This window comes from Ambystoma mexicanum, chromosome 14, assembly GCF_040938575.1.
Source record: "Ambystoma mexicanum isolate Mex_15411 chromosome 14, UKY_AmexF1_1, whole genome shotgun sequence".
NCBI classification, from domain to species: domain Eukaryota; kingdom Metazoa; phylum Chordata; class Amphibia; order Caudata; family Ambystomatidae; genus Ambystoma; species Ambystoma mexicanum.
The window spans coordinates 143083543-143104276 of NC_090940.1; the positions used below are offsets into that span (position 1 = coordinate 143083543).

At 49.8% G+C, this 20734-nt stretch overlaps 1 protein-coding gene across 1 annotated transcript in view; it reads left to right on the forward strand.

Moving 5' to 3' along the window:
- The first annotated feature begins 3070 nt into the window (after nucleotides 1–3070).
- Nucleotides 3071–20734, forward strand: part of CRIP1 (cysteine rich protein 1) — a 41049-nt gene continuing 23385 nt past the window's right edge. Inside the window, exon 1 of the mRNA XM_069638743.1 lies at nucleotides 3071–3232. Within this exon, the coding sequence (XP_069494844.1) occupies nucleotides 3193–3232 (40 nt within the window). The 5' untranslated portion in view covers nucleotides 3071–3192. The remainder of the gene's footprint in view (nucleotides 3233–20734) is intronic.

Genomic DNA, 20734 nt, shown 5'->3' on the forward strand with positions numbered 1-20734 from the left:
GATGGGCTCTGCTCCATATGTCACAGTTGGTACTACCTTCGCCTTATAGAAGTTCAGGACCAGTGTTGCCATATTTTTTGTCCAAGACACCAACCTGATCGCCAAGGCCGTTGTTTTCTCACGTAAGAAAACCTGCATCGCAACCTCCACTGAGCTGTCGCTCAACATCACTCCTGGGTATTTAAACTGTTTAACCTGCTCGATCATAGAGTAGTCCAAATGCCATTGTAGCTTCTCTTTTTGCTTTTTCCCTTTCTCGAAGCAGAAGATTTTCGTTTTTTCCTTGTTTATTTCCAATTCGTTTTTTGGGATGCATCTCTGGAGGGCCTCAAATTGACACTGGAGACCCACCGCAGTTTGCTCTATTAAAATTAGGTCCTCCGCGTACAGAAGATGCAGCAACTGTGCTCCTCGTTTGCTTGGGGGAAAGGATCTAACTGTGGACTGGGATTCCTTCAGGTGTGAGGTAGACGTTAAATAGAGCAGGAGCAAGTGGGCAACCTTGTTTCACACTTCTTGCTGTATGTATTTCTGTTGACGGAGTTCCTGCATGGTTTATACGCACTCTGATCGACGTACTAGAGTGAAGGGCAATTAAAGGGTCCAGAATTGGCCTTGGGCAGTCTCGGTTTGACAGCTATTGCCATAGGATTTCATGGTCGACTTGATCAAACGCCTGACCAGCTCTATGAAGGCCATAATAATTCTTGGTTTACCTTCCAACACTCTCCCTTTCAGGATGCTTAGGAGAAGAATATTTGCTGTTGTCCCAATCTCCTTTACGAATCCTGTTTCAAAGGGGTTATTACAGTCTACTTTCTCTGTCCACTCTTGGAACCGTTGCAGAAGAAAAGAGCCAAAGATCTTCCCAATCACATCAAGGAGTGCAATCGGCCTATAGTTTCTTGGGTTTTCCTTCATCCCTTTTTTAAAGATCAGAACAAGTGTTGCTGTTTTCCAGGAGCTAGGGATTGAGTGACTTTTGGTGATGTTTTCAATCACCTTATGAATGAAGAGTGCCCATTGCTCTGTGTGTTCCCTCAGGGTTGCATTAGTTAGCCCGTCCAGGCCTGGTGCCCTTGAGGTACTCATTTTCTGGTGTTTTCTTCAGATGTCATCAACCTCGTGTGGAATATCCCATGGTGCACTAATGGTCCCAGTGTGATGGTATAATACATAGGTTGTTTTTTGGGAGAGAGATGAAACATTTTCTACCAACTCTTTCCTGGAACATTGTTTTGTTGGACATCACTCATATGTGATCCAGTTTTTTTAACCAGGGACCAAAAGTCTTCAGATTTTTTACCACAAATAGCTTGCAACATTTGTTCAGAATCGTTCTGATACAATTTCAATCTGTAACCAAAGCCAAGTTCTACATTTCCTGACCGCCATATTTGCATCTTCTGAATCTTCATGGGTATTTGTCTTAGCAGCTAATCTTTTGGCTCTTCTCCCTGCTCTTCTCTTTTCGGCCAATAGGGCGTGAAAAGTATGGATTCTTTGTGCCTGATCTTGCTTCAATCCCTTTTTTTGTGATCGATATAATTTCAGGAGGGGGATGAAGTCAACTATGGGGTGCTTAAACACCTTGCTGCCAGATCCTGTATTGGTGACATAGGCTTGCGTTAGTTGTTCCACAGCGGGTTTACTTAATCTTAGTCTAGTGCCCCCATTACATTCCTCAACTGATATCATTTGTTGTTTCTTATTTGCTATCACCACTGATCAGGTTGCACGTAACCTGTTTCTTTACCTTTGTTTCTTTACCTGTGTATTCTTTTTTGGCGCTTTCTTTCACTGCCTTTCTATGTTCTTCCTTCCCTGGGTTTGCATTCCTACTCGGGATTATACCCGTTTCTGGGTGTGTATTGCATTCCTTGTATTCCCTTTGCTCTGGCTTTTTTCTCTGCTCTTGTTTTCTTTTCCACTGCTTGGGTTTTCTTTCTTTCCCTGTATATTCTTTTTTGGTGCTTTTTTTCACTGCCTTGGTATGTTCTTCCTTTCTTGAATTGTATTCCTACTCGGGTTTATACCCGTTTCTGGGTGTTTATTGCATTCCTTGTATTCCCTTTGCTCTGGCTTTTTTCTCCGCTCTTGTTTTCTTTTCCACTGCTTGGGTTTTCTTTCTTTCCCTGTGTATTCTTTTTTGGCGCTTTCTTTCAGTGTCTTGGTGTGTTCTTCCTTCCCGGAATTGTATTCCTACTCGGGTTTATACCCGTTTCTGGGTGTGTATTTCATTCCTTGTATTCCCTTTGCTCAGGCTTTTTTTCCCTGTTCTTGTTTTCTATTCCACTGCTTGGGTTTTCTTTCTTTCCCTTTGTATCCTTTTTTGGCGCTTTCTTTCTCTGCCTTTCTATGTTCTTCCTTTCCTGGGTTTGCATTCCCACTCGGGTTTATACCCGTTTCTGGGTGTGTATTTCATTCCTTGTATTCCCTTTGCTCAGGCTTTTTTTCCCTGTTCTTGTTTTCTATTCCACTGCTTGGGTTTTCTTTCTTTCCCTTTGTATCCTTTTTTGGCGCTTTCTTTCTCTGCCTTTCTATGTTCTTCCTTTCCTGGGTTTGCATTCCTACTCGGGGTTATACCCGTTTCTGGGTGTGTATTGCTTTCCTTTTAGTCCCTTTGCTCGGGCTTTTTTCCCTGCTCTTGTTTTCTTTTCCACTGCTTGGGTTTTGTTTCTTTCCCTGTGTATTCTTGTGTGGCACCTTCTTTCACTGCCTTTCTATGTTCTACCTTTCCTGGGTTTGCATTCCTAACTGGGTTTATTCCCGTTTCTGGGCGTTTCTGTTTCTCCTGCCCTTACTGTAGTCCCTCCGCTCGGATGCGGCTGTCGTCCGTTTGTGGTGGTTGTAATTCTACCACAGTGGCTGCACTTCCTTTGCGCGGGTCTTGGTTCCTTTGCTCTGGTCTCTCTTTCTCGCGTGCATTTCGTGTGGTTTCCCTTGCCTCGCCGAGTTCTCCAGTCGATGCAGACACAGACCAGGCCGGGCCGCCTCCTCCTCCCCTGCGGCGCAAGGCCCTCCTCTCCGCCCCACCCAGCCGCACCCCGAGTAAAAGAGGCTGAGCGGACCCGCCCCGGACTCAGACTCAGAGCGAGGAGGAGCGCCGCTTCCACAGCCCGGCCGGACACCCTGCAGAGCCCAGACCGCCTGATATCCGCTTCCCGAGCCTGACGCCAGCCACTCGCCGACATGCCCAAGTGCCCCAACTGCACCAAGGAAGTGTACTTTGGTAAGGCGTTCTAGCAGGCGGCACACACCCAGGCGCGCATAGGCAGGCACTGATGGGGAGGAACTGCGGGTTGCCAGGTTCTCATGTGCTACTTACCTGCCAGGTGCAGCATCTGGCGTGTCCTTCTGTCTCATCAGCTGCTGGACTCTGCCCCTGCCATGGCCATGTATCTCATGCAGGGTACTACTCCTGGCATGTCCGGCCAATCCGTGCCAGCTGCTGCCCAGGGCATAGCCTTCTATCTCCTCCAAAGACCGACCCCCCTTGTTGCCTGGTAGCTGCCGCACTTTGCACTTGGCATGTCTTCTGCCATCTGCTAGGGCTGACCCTGGCGTGTATTTCTGCTGCTTCAACTGCTGGCTATGCCCCTGGCATGGCTTTTATGATACACACAGGCGCTTCCCTGGGAAGGTGCTTCTGTGACCTGCCAACTACTGCCCCAGTCATTACTTTATACTTGCCATGGGAGGTCCGTGGCATTACCTTCGGTCGTCTGCCGTGTGTGTGCACTCCTGGCCTGCCTTACTGTCACCTTCCAAGTATTCCCCCTGGCATGCATTTATGTTTGCCAGGTGATGCATCTGGCATGTCCTTTTGTACCTGGCACGTTCTCACTTTCTTGTTGTTCAGTCCCTGCCTGTTTCTCTCCCTTTCCTGTTCTTCTGTCGTCACCTGGCTCTGCCCTGAGCATTGCCTTTTGATCCCTGACAGGTGGTATCCTGCCATACCAGTCTTGCACCTGCCAAGAGCCGCCGTGCCGTCTCTTTACAGTTGCCAGGTGATGCATCTGGCATGTCCTTATCTCACTTGCCAAGTAATCCCCCTGGCATGCCTTTATTCTTGCCATGTATTCATCTAGCATGTCCTTCTGTACCGGCCGCATTCTCACTCTCTTGTTCTTCTGTCCCTGCCTGGTTCTCTCACTTTCCTGTTCTTCTGTGATCACCAGGCTCTGCCCCGAGCATTGCTTTCTGGTACCTGCCAGGTGGTGTCCTGCCATGCCCGGCTTTCACGCCCATGCTGTCTCTTTATACTTGCCAGGTGACGCATCTGGGATGTCCTTCTTTCACCTGTGAAATATTGGCCCTGCCACGCCTTTATTTTTGCCAGGTAATTCATCTGGCATGTCCTTCTGTCACCTGGCAGTTGATGCATCAGGCTTGTTCTTCTGCTACCAGCTTCTCTTCCTTTCCTGTTCTCATGTCACCAGCCAGGCTCTGCCCCAAGCATATTCTTCGGATCCCTGCCAAGTGGTGCCCTGCCATGCCTTTCTTTCACCTCTCAAGCACCACTCGTACTGTCCCTTTATACTTGCCAGGTGATGCATCTGGCATATCCTTCTTTCACCTGTGAAATACTGGCCATGCCATGCCTTTATTTTTGCCAGGTAATTCATCTGGCATGTCCTTCTGTCACCTGGCAGTTGATGCATCAGGCTTGTTCTTCTGCTACCAGCTTCTCTTCCTTTCCTGTTCTCCTGTCACCAGCCAAGCTCTGCCCCAAGCATATTCTTCAGACCCTGCCTGCTCCTGGTACGCCCTTCTGTCACTTACAGGGCACTGCCCCATTCATGTCCTTCTACCACCCGCCGGGCACTGCCCTTGGAATGTGTTTCTGCCACCTGTCAGGTTCTGTGTCTCCATACAGTTGTCACCTGCATCGTACTGTCCCAGGCTTGCCCTTCTTGCTTATTTTGGGCACTGCCTCTAGCGTGCTCTTAAATCCCCTCCAAGGACATGCATGTCTTTTTGGCGCCTGTGTGGCACTGCCCATTCACTACGTCGGTTTATGTCCCTTGTGTAGCATTGGCCCCCGGGCATTACACGCTTGTGCTTTTGCTACTGTCAGGCTCCAGCCCTGGGCACTGCTCATTACCTGCCTGGCACCACCCCTGAGTATTGCATGCTGTTCCTTTTAATGCCAAGTGTGCCCTTGGGCCTCACGTTGTTCTTGCCACTACCAGGCAGTGAGTGCCCCATGGGCTTCATGTGTTCTCCTGTTACCTGGCAGCTGTATTTCTGGATATTCCAGTACGTGCCAGGTCGTGCCCTTGGGTATTTCACTCTGTTCTTGTACCTGCCTGGCATCGCCCATTATCTACCAGGGCGTGCCCCTCGCACTGCACTCGTTTGTTGCGCCTTCCAGGGAGTGCCCAGGGCCACTGTATCTTGTTCCCTGCCAGGCTCTGCCCTCTGTACACAATAGGTAAACGCGATGGAATGCGCAAATACCAGGCTCCACTGATTTTCCCGAACGACCATAGTAAGTTTTAAAAAAAATGTAGCCATAAAATACCTAGGATTTTTCACGTTTTGCAGCTGCTCGCCGCAGATCAAGCACACGAAACAACCTTGCCAATCTTGAGCTATAAGTATCATTTGGTTGGAAAACTTCCTGTTATTTGATAAAACAGTTCATATACCTCTTTAAAAAGTAACTGGACTAGCTTCTGAATTCTTTAAGAGAAAAAAGTAAACGCGCTTTGGAGCTCTGAAATTCCCCACCATTTAGGGTGACCGGAATCCCTGTCCACCTCCCCCCTGGGCCCCGCACCCCCCCTCACCCAGCACCCAGCATCCGCCCTAAGTGTTTTTTTAATTTACAAATCTGCCCCTCATTTAGGGAAAGGCAGAACTGGGAACCAGAAAAGGCCATGGAAATAATCCTCAAACTGGCCCCTTATTGCACAGCGTGAGCCCTTATTACACAGCGTGAGCCCTTATTGCACAGCGAGAGCGAGGCCAACCCCTTTCCCTTAAGAACTCCTCACTGTCTCATGCCCTGGCTGCTTGTAGATCCCTTGCTTCCAATGACCCGCCATCCCCTGTAGTTTTCTCTGCTCCCGCACTTTCTTCCCCCTATGATTGTAAAGCGTTCCGTTGCTTCACGAAGCTAGATCTGCACTCAATAAATATGTTATTGATAATAATAATAAAAGAACATTTGGAAATAAAAGAAGATAACCACACAAAAGAGACCAATCCCGAAATCTCCAGAGTTCCCAGTAGGCCAGTCAACTCCTGGGAAAAGGGAGGGTGACATTTTCTGCAACAGTTACAAACCAGACAGACTGTACAATACTTAGCGTGGGCTCGAACACCTAGCATTTGAGATGCCAGGCACATGTGTGAACGGATCCTGCCACGGAGACTGGGTTGGAAGCAATAAACATCAAGGCCTGCAATATCAACGAGAGCAAAACCTCCTTTTTTTTATTAACATCCAATGCCAAAACCGCACCATTTATATGCAGGAGCAGTGCTGGAAAGACTGGGATCCCAGGGGGTTGGGGGGCCGATTGATAGGAGGGGGGCAGAGGAGGCTTGTGAGCCGTGAGGTTGCAGTGGGGGAGCGGTGGGGGGAGTCCTTTTTTAATATTCTTAGCTGGTCCAGTTTTCATGTAGAGCATCTAGTCACCGTACCACCATGATAGAAGAAAGCTCAGGCGGCTAATGCACTTACTGATGTATTCTACGTGTGCGCTCGCTACAGCTCAGACTTTCGAGTAGGGCAGAGCCCAGAGGACCCCCAGTGCATGCTTCTGCCAACCACCAGCTCCCCCATACCACCAGCTCCCCCATAACGCTGGGTCATTGAACCTCTTACTAGGCTTAAGCACCATTTTGACCCCACCCTAACACCTACAACGGCTGCTGAATATGATTCTGACACAAAGAAAACAAACCCATGATTGGGGCACGATTCATGGAATATTTGCCCTGTTCAAAGTGAATTTGCACTGCTGAAAAATGACTTTGCACTGCCTACACAAGCCCTGATTCATGGAACTGTGCTAAGTGTATTTTTGCAGTGTAAAGTCTGTGCAAAGTCATTTTGTACTTCAAAAATTACTGCTCTGAGGTTGCCCGGACTTTGCCAGGCAAAAATACACTTAGCACAGTTCCATGAATCGGGGCTTGTGTAGGCAGTGCAAAGTCACTTTTCAGCAGTGCAAATACACTTTGAACAGGGCAAATATTCCATGAATCAGGCCCAGAGCATCAGCAATGTCTGTAACTTGCCCCTGGCTTATCTGCCCCTACTGACCACAGACTATCGACATGCCCCATTCAAGAGGTGCAAGTCCAGTCTTGTGTTTTACATTTTTTTAATTTGCTTTCTGAGTCTTGTCTTGGATTTTTTTTTAATGCGGAAATTCGATTTCTTCAGTTTGAAGACGAGCGAAGGACACCATCTGGCGATGGGCCTGGGACAGTGGGCATGTGCGTAATACTGCATTTCATGTTATGGCACGCGCAGCAGCATACCGAACCCCAATCCTGGGCAGCGGCAGTCCTACGAGGCACACCTGTGGCAGTTCAGCGCTTTACAAATGTTCAGCTAACATAATAGGCTTGCAAGCATCAGAGTGTGAGCTCGAGGACCCTTCACACCGGACACAGCACACCTGAGATCTGTGCTCTGAGTTCTGCTACATACATGCCCGCTTGCCCCACGTGAGAGAGAGTACTCCAGTCCTGTAACTTGTAGTCCACGATTCCACCACTATAAATCCAGGACTACAAGTCCCAGAATGCAAAGAAAAGTGAGGCCTGTCGTACTCTTCTTCCTAAAGTAATGGTGCATGTTGGCATGTGTGTATGAATCGCACGCTATGCTCTACTTCTGCAGGCTGCTTGCACGCCCGCCTGCATTGCCCCCGGGCACTGCAGCGCCATTCTCTCCTTATGCACACCCCCAGAGCAGAGGCGCAGAAAGGGTAGGGCCTCAGAGTGCAAGGCCCACCCAAAATATGTAAATGCTCACTCTGAAGCGCTGTGTGGGCATTTCTAGGTGTTAATGTCACTGCGATGCGCCCAACTACACTTGTTAGACAATCCTGGCTACGCCCCTGCCCCAGAGAGGGATATTGCAAAGAGCAGGAAGCAGGGCGACCGCGCCTCATCCGCAGGGGTGCACAGCGGCTTTGTGACGACATCAAAAATATGTGAACTATTCTGCCCCGGAGCCGCCTCGCTCACGCGCCCGTTCACTGCGCAATCTGGACATGATTGATAACCCGACGGGCCATTGATGTGCGCACCGCTGCTCGCAAAAAAAGCACGTCCAAAGCTCTGGTATGCAAGTAAGTGCGTCTGGATTTACAGATGTCTGAAGTTAACTCACGCCAGGCATAATCAGCCCAAAACGACCTCTTTGTTCTTGCATTCTGGGACCTGCAGTCCTGCATTGCTAAAGTGGAAAAATCCAAACTACAAGTCCCACAATGCAAAGATAAATATAGCGCTAGATGTGGAACTCCCTCTTGGGATGGGACTATGTGGGCGTTCTGGGGCTCCCCCCTCTGAGGTCACTGCACGTTAGGTTTGAACACAGTACCCTGTGCTGTGATGTCATCTTGGCTGTTACACGTGGGCCTGCACCGCATCATGTATGCTCCATGCCATTCAGGAGATGCTCAACCAGGCCTATGTTTCCGTTGCATTCTGGGATCTGTAGTTTCGATTGGCCCGTTACAAATCAAACTAAGAGTGAATAAAGGTGTCATACAGTCAAAGAAGCTTGAATGCATTCTGTTGGTGTTTTATGCAGCACCAGGTGCAGAGAAAACGGCTTTACAGCTCTGGAAGGGAACAGTCAGGAGAGACTAATTACATTAATGAATCCTTTATAACACAATTAATACCTGCGACCAGTCTCTAAGCGCGGGACACGGTTCAACCCCGTGTTGCTCTGCGTTGTCTTGCTTCCAAGACAAACACGTTGCCCCTGAGCTATCCTCGCGGCCAATCCCAGTAGGATCTAGAGAATTAGAAGAGAGTGGTAGGGGGGGCAAGTAGGTGGGGGGTGATTGTGGAACACTAATCATAGCAAGACTTGCAGATGCGTTCCTTAAGGCCCAGTGCTGGTATGGGCTACCAGAACTGGCCATTGACCACTGATGTGTGTTCGCCTGTGCAGCCCCCAGTTTAGTAGGATGGGATCCTGGAACAGAGGCATCGCTAAGGGGGGACTCGAGGGGCTATAACCCCGGATCTTTTAGTTGCAGCCCCAGATAGAAGCTCAGGGTCTACAACCAAACGGCTAGCTCGCCCCGAGTCCCGACATTAGTGTCGCTCCGGATCTTGTCCAGACTTAGCCGCACCCCTGGCATGGATGCGTCAAGGATCTTAGAAGTTCACCTCAAAGGTCCGTGGTCTGCAGGCGAGGCTTTCAGGAGCAGCGATGCTTGCAGAGCTTCCCTGAAGCAGGGATGATGCTCTTGGTGTCTGACCTTCTCTGGTGGACTGTCCCCGAGGTTGGGGCCGCTGACCTTCAGTCTGAGTACCCTTTTTGGCATAAGCGGGCAGAGGAGACCATAGGTTGCAGATCGAGGTTTCTGGAAGACTCCGTTTCATTTCATTGTCCAGATGTTCCGGCCCGGTGCTCTAGATAACACTCTATGTGGTACACACCACTTTAATCCTTGCTCTTCGTTCGACGAGGAGCCAGTTATGGCCTTTCAAGGCAGGAGTGATGTGGTCCTCCCGTCTAAGTGGCGGGATTGTTATTTCGGACCTGCTGTAGTTGTTTCGGACTGCCTTTGGGATGTCCTGCAATCCTACCATTGAAATAGTCCAAACTGGAAAGGATAAGCTCAAGGGTCTCATGAAGGTAGTGCTGGAACTCTAGGAGTGGGAGCGGTTTTAAGCGCAGATATCATTGGTGATGGGCGTTCCTAGTCAACGTGTTGACATGAGGTCTGAAGGACACCTTCCTGTTATCCTCCGCCGCTGTCAGACGAGCACCCGCGGAGGCAGGCCAGGTGAGTGGCGGAGTAGTTGCCCTGCGTGTGCCGCTAGTCAATATTTTAGATTTGCCCCCCGTTGAGGGTGTCATGAGTAATCCATTCTTGCATTTCCTGTAGGTCAGATGTCCAGTCATGGCCCAGTGGATACAAATAGTTGGAATTAGGTCTCCACTGCTTCCATGACTGGCTGCGGTAGTCTGGCGCGCACGTTGAAAAGCCAGGGCGCAACGCCAGCCCTTGCATATTTAATAGGAAATATGATTATTTTATCAGGCTAGCTACCAACTGGCTCCATGGTATGTTGACAGATGTCCCGATAAAATAAACCATGTTGTTGTAATTATAAGGGTCGGCACTGGCCTCGTGCCAGGCCTGACTCGTTAGCCAGCGGCGCTTTTCTTCCAGGGACGTGCCCCATATCTATTTATTTATTTTATTTATTTATTTTTGCATTGATAGAGCGTGCAAAACCCACAGGCATCAAGGCGCTGATTGCATATCAGGTAGGATGGTGTGTGAGAGAGGGTAGGGTGGGAGGTTAGGGTAGGGGTAGAGGGGAGAGCAACCGGAGGAGCTGGTTAGATCATTAAAAAATTAAACTACAAGTCCCAGAATACAAAGTGCTGTTGGATGAAACGCCTAAGCTGCTTGAAGGTGTCATATGTTTTTATTTATTTTATCTTTATTTATTTATTTAAATTTATGAAGTTCGCAGTGGCCCTGAGGCATTGTGGCGCTGTTCAGAGGATTCACTTGGATACAGATTACATGGGAACAAGAAGTGAGATAAACACATTTACACAGTAGGTGTGTTCCACGGTTACAGGGGAACTCCCTCAAGTACAGTCTAGCTAAAGAGCTTTGTTTTCAAGGCTTTTCTGAACACGCTGAAGGGGGTTTCATTTCTGAGCTTGAGTGGTAGTGCGTTCCAGTTTTTAGGTGCTAACACAGAGAAGCTAGCACCTCCAGCATTGACTCTTTTGAAGGCCGGAACTGTAAGCTAGTGTGAGTATTGGGCCCATTTCGGTCTGTTTGCGGGCGCGTGGTGAATTCTTTCTGACAGGTATGGGGGTGCCGAGTGAGAGAGGCATCTGTGGGTGAGGGCGATGGTCTTGAACAGTATACGCTCTTTGACTGGGAGCCAATGGGTGTCTCTTCTGGCCTGAGAGATATGATCCCTCCTAGGAATGCTTAGTGCCGCTCTAAGGGCGGTATTTTGCGTGGTTTGCAATTTGTTGAGGTTTTTAGCTGAAGTGCCTAGGAATTGGACATTGCAATAACCCAGCTTGGCCCCAATGGTGGCACTGGCTATATTAAGGCAGTTTTTGGCTCAGAGGTACAGTTTTACTGCATTAATGACTAGTCGTGAGAGCCGCTTATGATGAGATGGTACTGACTTGACGCTTCACTGATAGGGTGGAGTCCACGTACACAACCAATGTTTTAACTGCAGCTGAGACCGTGATTACGTTATTCTCAATGCTGAAGGTACTGTATTGACTGTCTAGTTTGTTCAGAATTTCCTTGGGACCTACCAGTAGGATTTCTGTTTTTTACCCCATTGAGACATAGACCGTTAGCCGCCATCCAGGCCTGCATGAAGGCATAGGTCTCTGTGAGAGTGTTTAGGCCTTTCTCATAGGAGCCGCTGACGGGTAGGAGAATTTGCGTGTCATCGGCATAGTTTGTAAATGCTATGCCGTGCTCGTATAGATCATTAAAGAGGGGTAAGGTGAAGATATTGTAGAGGGTGGGGGAGGTGCATGAACCTTGTGGGACTCCGCAATGGATGGGAGATGGGGTAACAGAAGCCTGATCAGAGAAGACTCTCATGGCTCTTCCTTCCAGGAAGGATGTAATCCAACCTGTGGCTTCCTGGGAGAAATGGGCAGCCTCCCTGAGGTTTCTACAGAGGATCCTGTGGTCGACCAGATCGAAGGCGGCCGACAGATCCAGGAGAAGGAGCAGCACAGGCTTACCTTTGTCCATTGTTTCCGGTAGCTGATTCTTGAGGTCGAGCAAAGCCATGGCGTGGACGGAATCAAGATTGCCTTTTCCCCCAAGATGTAGTTCATTTCCAGATAAGAATGGATCTGCAGGTACGCAGCTTGATCTAGAATTTTTAACAAGAAAGGCACAGTGGTAATCGACCTGTAATTGTCGGGAGAGTCAGGATTAAGGGTTGTTTTTTTTTAGCAACGGTCGAACCCATGATTCCTTGAGTGAAGGAGGGACGATGCCTGAGGCAAATGAAGCGTTGAAGAACGCTGTGAGAAGTGGAGCTAGTGAATCCGCGCAATCTTTGATAAGGTTAGCTGGGCAGATGTCACCCTTGCAGAGGGATGGCTTGATATGTTTCATGATCAGTAGGACTTCTGCTTCGCTTGTTTCTGTAAAAGCAAAGGGCTTTGAGTCTTTATTCAACAGAGTGTCGACTGACACTGGAAAAGTGACTTTGGGCAGGGGGTCGGGCACAGTGACTTTGGGCAGAGCGTTGAAGTGAACGTTAATTGTATTCTCGAGGGTGTTTGTTTTGGCCAACATGGCATGTTAAATGTTGTTGCAGCACACATCGTCTTTCACTGTTTGTTGTTGTGTGTTGGTTGGGGGTACGACAAGTTCATTGAATATCGCAAAGAACTCTTTAAACTCAGATTTGGCATTAGCGATTCCGAGGTTGTATGATGTGGCTTTAGCTACCGTGATGGCCTTTTTGTATTGTTTGGCAATAGTTCTGTAGGCATCTTGCGTGGAGTCAGTGGGGCAGGATTGCCGCTTAAGGGCTCTTAAGTCAAGTGGCTCTTGAGTGAACCATGAATTGGAGTGTTTAATGGTCTTAGCTTTTTTTTCTGTAGTGGGGCGGTGGCATCTATTGGCTCTTTGAGAGTGGCATTGTAGAGATCTACAAGCTCTGAGGGGTTGTTAGAGAACGGGGGTTTTAGAGCTGAGGCTTCTAGGTATGGTAGAATCCTGTCTTTAGTGAGGAGTCGTGCAGATCTAGCCCTGGCTGACGGCACTGGTGGGCTGGGTTTAGAGGTAGCTCTGGATGGTAGGTGGGAATGTAGGAGATGGCGATCGGTCAGTGGTCGTGGTGTAATAGAGCTGAAGTCAGCTGCACAATTGTGATCAGCTATCCAATCTAGTATACGACCTTTGGTATGAGTCGGGTTAGTGACTCTTTGGATAAAACCCATGTCTAAGAGAGCTTTGGCATTTCCACCCCCTCTGTGTGCATGTCTGTATAGTATCAGCTGTGGTCAGATCCAGGCCAGCATCGGTGGATGTTGGCTATGTCTCACATGCTTGGTGCAACCCATAAAGCTGTATTTTGTAGATCACGTGGTATGTGCACTGGAACTCCACAATACCCCACTGTGTGTAAAACCGCTTGGCATTTCCTGCCCCGCCTGTGGATGCAGGAACTTTCCTATCCAATGCAATTTAATCTGAGCAGGGCCTCACGGGCAACCTTACCGAGGAGCCAACATATGCTTTTTCCTGGGGGTGCCACTGCCCAGATATTAGGGCAGTGGCATTGAAAGGGTATTAACATTGTTAAAGATTGGTTTTCCTGGGGGAGTGGGGTACCCCGGCCGCAGAGCACCCGCCTAGCCAGGTCCCCACAGCCTTGATTTCAGGAAAGGATCTAAAAGGCACGGGGGACGATTGCATCTCAAGCGCAGACACCAATCGGGTGGAATATCTTGGCCTGGGTAAAGATCACACTGTGTGTCAGTCTCCCTGAGGACAGACAGTGTGACAGTGATTCACACTGGGGCCTCTCTTTACCAACAGTGTGCTAGGGAGGGTACATTCAACAACATTAGCAACCGGGGCAATCCGTGGCAGCCAATCAGGGTGCACGGTATGCAAGCTTTATTCTCAGAGGAAAGTCCACGTTTCACCCAGCTTGCTGACTCCTCATCCTCTCTGCATCCATTTGCTTTGTTCGGGCCTGTTATCTTGTGCTGCAGGTGGTTACCACCCGTTACGGCCCTCAGAATGGGGTGCTATTGCTTCCATATACTACAGATCCAGAGCGGCACCCAAAGTGGGACATTGGAATTATAAAAGCCACTCAGGATGTATGGCTTCCAGGCAATAACTGCCTGTCTCCTCCCCTCTCTTACTGCAGCTGTGCACCAGCTTCACGGCAGCCATCTTGGAATGCTTCACTTGTCTTTTCAGCGATTTGCACCTCATTTTCCTTTTTCGCGTATGGTGCGGGATGGAGAATCTGATAATGCCCTAGTCATGTATACCCTTAGGTTTAGGGTCAGGCCTATAGGTCTCGTTTCTAGACCCATAAGTACCAGCATTGGCCACGGTGGCAGACTTTGCCCCTTAAATATGCAAGGTTCTTGTAGAGATGGAGGTGGGTGGCGCCTTGGGCCAGGCATCCTTTTCTTAGATTAGAGCAGGAAGATGGTGGAGGGTGAGGATTCACACTGACCCACTGGTTTAGTTACTATTTGATCTAGTTTCTAGCAGGAAATGCAGCGATTAATTAAATCCGGATCTCCGAGGTGACCTGCGAGGGCCCATTAATGTATGCAAGGGGGTCTTTTATTCCTTATACTACATGGTCACCCGTTATCGCCTTTAGCGCTTGGTCACCTGCTTGCTCCGATTCAGGAGCTATTCCAGGTGATGGAATGTGGAATACCCATAGAATGTGTTTAGTTGGAAATGACACAGCAAAATGTAGATGCTGACCTCTTACCAGGACACATTTTAAGAAGTTTAATAAAAGCACATTCAAAGGCTCGCTTTGTGGGTTAAAATAAGTGGCGACATGCGTACAGATTTCTGCTTTCCACACTGCACTCAAACAGCGCACACACAACGCATTCCCTCTTTATTAAGTGGATGAGTGGTGAAATGAACATAGCGACTAGGCACAATAAGTCCCCTCTATGCACTGCTATCGGCAGGATTAGTGCGGGGGGAGGGGGGCGGGGGCAGGAAGTCGTTCATTCCAGATTGAGATCATTGACTAGGTAATCAGCAAACAGGCCAACATGCTCCATTCCATCAAGGAGATGCTAGCACATTCCTGGTTTTAACTTCGCGTTCTGGGACTTGTTTTCCTGGGTTTCTCCATTATAAATCTAGAACTATTAGTCCCTGAAAGCAGAGTTAAAATCAAGACTGGACTAGTATCTCCCATTTCAAAATCGTGTCTAGGGGGCTGTGGTGGGATCTGGGGGGATGGGAGAGTCCCCCTGGCCTTCAGCTGTGAAAGCCTGCCTGCTCATGTCAGCAAGAAAAATGCACTGATGAGGTTTACTCTAAGTGTTTTAAAAGCAAGAGAGCAGTTGAAAAACAGTACATACAAACAGCTCAAATGGTGCAGTTTTATACTCCCAGTGCATTCATCTGATCGCGAAATGCCTACGATTTCAGCCTGGGTCTGGGGTTTCAGGGGTTCTCTAAGAAAGGGTTATCATTCTCTGCATGGCAGAACAAAGAAAGGGGAGCTGAAACGCTAAATGCCCACTTAAGAAAAAGCCATTAAGCATTCTTTGTGAGCGTCTCAGGAAACCCCCCTTAGTCTGGGGGTCTAGTTCATTTGGAAGGGTTGGAATGGCCTGACTCCGGCTCTCATGGTAGGGCTTCTAGCCTTCCTAGCCGAGGGTTTCTAAGCACCCAGCGTGTAGCCACAGTAGCCAGATTCTGGGAACTGCTGCTAGTTATGGGGCAGGCCAGTCTGATTACTGTGTACATTAAATAGAGTAAACTAGAGTAAAATGAACAAGACTAGACCAGGTGTACAAATAGATGTGTGTGTTGACAATAGTTATAAAAAAACGTCTTATTTGTTCAGCCACTTCACTGCGTTGTGTACCAAGGCAAGAAGGATTAATTCAGAAGCAACTCCCAAAGATTACAAGACCATCCCACTGGAATATGCCATTCCTCTGGGATATGCCATCGCCCTGGAATATGCCATCGCCCTGGAATATGCCATTCCTCTGGGATATACCACCCCCTGGAATATGCCATCCCTCTGGGATATACCATCCCCTTGGAATATGCCATTCCTCTGGGATATGCCATCCCCTGGAATATGCCATCCCGCTGGAATATGCCATCCCTCTGGGATATACCATCCCCTTGGAATATGCCATTCCTCTGGGATATGTCATCCCCCTGGAATATGCCATCTCTCTGGGATATGCCATTCCTCTAGGATATGCCACCCCCCTGGAAAATGCTAGTCCTCTGGGATATGCATTCCCCCTGGAATATTGCCATTCCTCTGGGATACGCCATTCCTGAGGGACATATCCACCCTCCGGGTATATGCCATTCCTGTGGGATATGTCCACCCCCTGGAATATGCCATTCCTCTGGGATATACCATCCCCCTGAAATATGCCATTCCTCTGGGATATGCCATTCCACTGGGATATGCCATTCCTCTGTGATATGCCACCCCCCCTGGGATTTGCCATTCCTCTGGGATATGCCACCCCCCTGGAATATGCCATCTCTCTGGGATATGCCATTCCTCTAGGATATGCCACCCCCCTGGAAAATGCTATTCCTCTGGGATATGCATTCCCCCTGGAATATTGCCATTCCTCTGGGATACGCCATTCCTGAGGGACATATCCACCCTCCGGGTATATGCCATTCCTGTGGGATATGTCCACCCCCTGGAATATGCCATTCCTCTGGGATATACCATCCCCCTGAAATACGCCATTCCTCTGGGATATGCCATTCCACTGGGATATGCCATTCCTCTGTGATATGCCACCCCCCTGGAACATGCCATTCCTCTGGGATATGTCATCCTCCTGGAATATGCCATACCCTTGGAATATGCCATTCCTCTGGGATATGACATTCCCCTGGGATATGACATTCCTCTGGGATACACTATTCCTCTGGGATACGCTATTCCTCTGGGATATGCCACCCCCCTGGAAAATGCTATTCCTCTGGGATATGCATTCCCCCTGGAATATTGCCATTCCTCTGGGATACGCCATTCCTGAGGGATATATCCACCCTCCGGGAATATGCCATTCCTGTGGGATATGTCCACCCCCTGGAATATGCCATTCCTCTGGGATATACCATCCCCCTGAAATACGCCATTCCTCTGGGATATGCCATTCCACTGGGATATGCCATTCCTCTGTGATATGCCACCCCCCTGGGATTTGCCATTCCTCTGGGATATGCCACCCCCCTGGAACATGCCATTCCTCTGGGATACGCCATTCCTCTGGGATGTGACATCCCCTTGCAATATGCCATTCCTCTAGGATATGCCATTCCACTGGGATATGCCATTCCTCTGTGATATGCCATCCCCCTGGGATTTGCCATTCCTCTCGGATATGCCATCCCCCTGGAACATGCCATTCCTCTGGGATACGCCATTCATCTGGGATATGGCATCCCCCTGCAATATGCCATTCCTCTGGGATATGCCATCCCCCTGGAATATGCCATCCCCCTTGAATATGCCACCCCCCTAGAATATGTCATTCCTCTTGTATATGCCACCCCCTGGAATATGCGATTCTTCTGGGATATGCATTCCCACTGGAATATGCCATTCCTGTGGAATATGCCATCCCCCTTGAATATGCCATTCCTCTGGGATATGTCATCCTCCTGGAATATGCCATACCCTTGGAATATGCCATTCCTCTGGGATATGGCATTCCCCTGGGATATGCCATTCCTCTGGGATACACTATTCCTCTGGGATACGCTATTCCTCTGGGATATGCCATCCCCCTGGAATATACCATTCCTGTGGGATATGTCCACCCCCTGGAATATGCATTCCTCTGGGATATGCCATCCCCCTGGAACATGCCATTCCTCTGGACACGCCATTCCTCTGGACACGCCATTCCTCTGGGATACGCAATTCCTCTGGGATACGCCATTCCTCTGGGATATGTCCAACCTGACTAATAGAGATCCAATAAAGTGGCACCGCCTTTAGAAAATCTTTAAAACCAAAGCCCCAAGGCACATAAATACTTTCACGTGGGGGCTCCCCCGCCTAGATCAGGGATTGGGGCCCCATGCACCCTGAGGACATCGAGGGGCTGCAAGAAAGAAGGCGTAGTCATTTTCACATACATATCGATATTGATATTTGCTGGACATGTTGGCACACCTGGCTATGGAACTCTGCCGCTCAGCATCTGGCCTCTGCATTGCTGAGTCTATAGGGGTTTCATTGCACGCCTCTCCCCTATGGTATACCTATATGGACTCATTGTGGGCATATGCAGAGCAAGGAGGCGCACCTGTGCATGGGCGAGGCTCTGCGGCAGGTGCAGGCGTAGGGTGTGGTACGAAGAGGCAGGAGAAAGAGGCCCGATGGGTGTAGAGGGGCAGGCTGTGCCCGGCAGCTGGTGGGACCAGGGTGGGCATACGCGGTGTAACCCACGCAGTTGCCTTACAGCAGTGGGCTTCAAACTGTGGGGCTGGCCCCCCTGTGGGGGCCAAAGGGTGTCTGGGGGAGGCGGGGGGGGCATGGGGCTCTTCTAAAAGGGAGTACGGTATATAAGCAGAAATTACATCTAGGGCGGCCCAGCAGCAATAAAGGGGGGCTTGGCAACACCATGTTTACTCAAGGGGGGGCTTGGCATAAGAACGCTTGAATACCACTGCCTTCGAGGCAGGCATATCCTCCTCTGCAGCTTGGAGTAGCTGTGCTCTGCCTGCCCTGATGATCTGTGCTCTGTGCATCAGTGGAGGAGAGTGCTCTTAGAGGCAGGCATAGCCTCTTCTGCAGCTTGGAGTAGCTGTGCTCTGCCTGCCCTGCTGATCTGTGCTCTGTGCATCAGTGGAGGAGAGTGCTCCTGGAAGCAGGCATATCCTCTTCTGCAGCTTGAAGTAGCTGTGCTCTGCCTGCCCTGATGATCTGTGCTCTGTGCATCAGTGGAGGAGAGTGCTGTTAGAGGCAGGCATATCCTCCTCTGCAGCTTGGAGTAGCTGTGCTCTGCCTGCCCTGCTGATCTGTGCTCTGTGCATCAGTGGAGGAGAGTGCTCCTGGAAGCAGGCATATCCTCCTCTGCAGCTTGGAGTAGCTGTGCTCTGCCTGCCCTGCTGATCTGTGCTCTGTGCATCAGTGGAGGAGAGTGCTCTTAGAGGCAGGCATAGCCTCTTCTGCAGCTTGGAGTAGCTGTGCTCTGCCTGCCCTGCTGATCTGTGCTCTGTGCATCAGTGGAGGAGAGTGCTCCTGGAAGCAGGCATATTCTCTTCTGCAGCTTGAAGTAGCTGTGCTCTGCCTGCCCTGATGATCTGTGCTCTGTGCATCAGTGGAGGAGAGTGCTGTTAGAGGCAGGCATAGCCTCTTCTGCAGCTTGGAGTAGCTGTGCTCTGCCTGCCCTGCTGATCTGTGCTCTGTGCATCAGTGGAGGAGAGTGCTCCTGGAAGCAGGCATATCCTCTTCTGCAGCTTGAAGTAGCTGTGCTCTGCCTGCCCTGATGATCTGTGCTCTGTGCATCAGTGGAGGAGAGTGCTGTTAGAGGCAGGGATAGTCTCTTCTGCAGCTTGGAGTAGCTGTGCTCTGCCTGCCCTGCTGATCTGTGCTCTGTGCATCAGTGGAGGAGAGTGCTCCTGGAAGCAGGCATATCCTCTTCTGGAGCCTGGAGTAGCTGTGCTCTGCCTGCCCTGCTGATATGTGCTCTGTGCATCAGTGGAGGACAGTGCTCTTAGAGGCAGGCATAGCCTCTTCTGCAGCTTGGAGTAGCTGTGCTCTGCCTGCCCTGCTGATCTGTGCTCTGTGCATCAGTGGAGGAGAGTGCTCTTAAAGGCAGGCATAGCCTCTTCTGCAGCTTGGAGTAGCTGTACTCTGCCTGCCCTGCTGATCCGTGCTCTGTGCATCAGCGGAGGAGAGTGCTCTTGGAGGCAGGCATAGCCTCTTCTGCAGCTTGGAGTAACTGTACTCTGCCTGCCCTGCTGATCCGTGCTCTGTGCATCAGTGGAGGAGAGTGCTCCTGGAACCAGGCATATCCTCTTCTGCAGCTTGGAGTAGCTGTGCTCTGCCTACCCTGCTGATCTGTGCTCTGTGCATCAGTGGAGGAGAGTGCTCTTAGAGGCAGGCATAGCCTCTTCTGCAGCTTGGAGTAGCTGTGCTCTGCCTGCCCTGCTGATCTGTGCTCTGTGCATCAGTGGAGGAGAGTGTTGTACGCTTCCACAACACAATGATGGTGGAATGTTTCCTTGGGTCGCATCCAGGAGTGGACTGGGAACCAAAAGGGGCCATGGAAATAGTTTTCAAAGTGGCCCATATTACACATTTTGAGTATGGCCAACCCTTTGAGACCACACATAAGAGATCTGGTGTGCAGAGGCCCACCGGGAAATCTCCAAAGGTCCCTGTAGGCCAGTCCACCCCTGGCGACGAATCTCGAGTCCAGATGAACTCAGTGCCTCTATTGTAACAGCAAGGAAGTAAGGGTGTGAACTTTGCTAATGTAAATTCCTGCTTTGCATCAGCATTTGAGTATGGCATCAACACTCCCTCATTGAGAAGATGGCGCTAATCCAGATCCCAACACACCACTCCCTCCTTAGGCTAATATTTAGAGACTTTTAAGCTATCGGCGCAGCGGCGGATGTGCTTGCTCAGGAAGGTACGGCTCATTTCACGAGGGTGGACACCGCTATGGACTGTGGACACACTCCGGTGGTGCTCGGCAAGGTGTTGATTCACATGGGAACATTAAGGGGACTCTAGCAGGCACCAATCCTAGGCAAGCTGA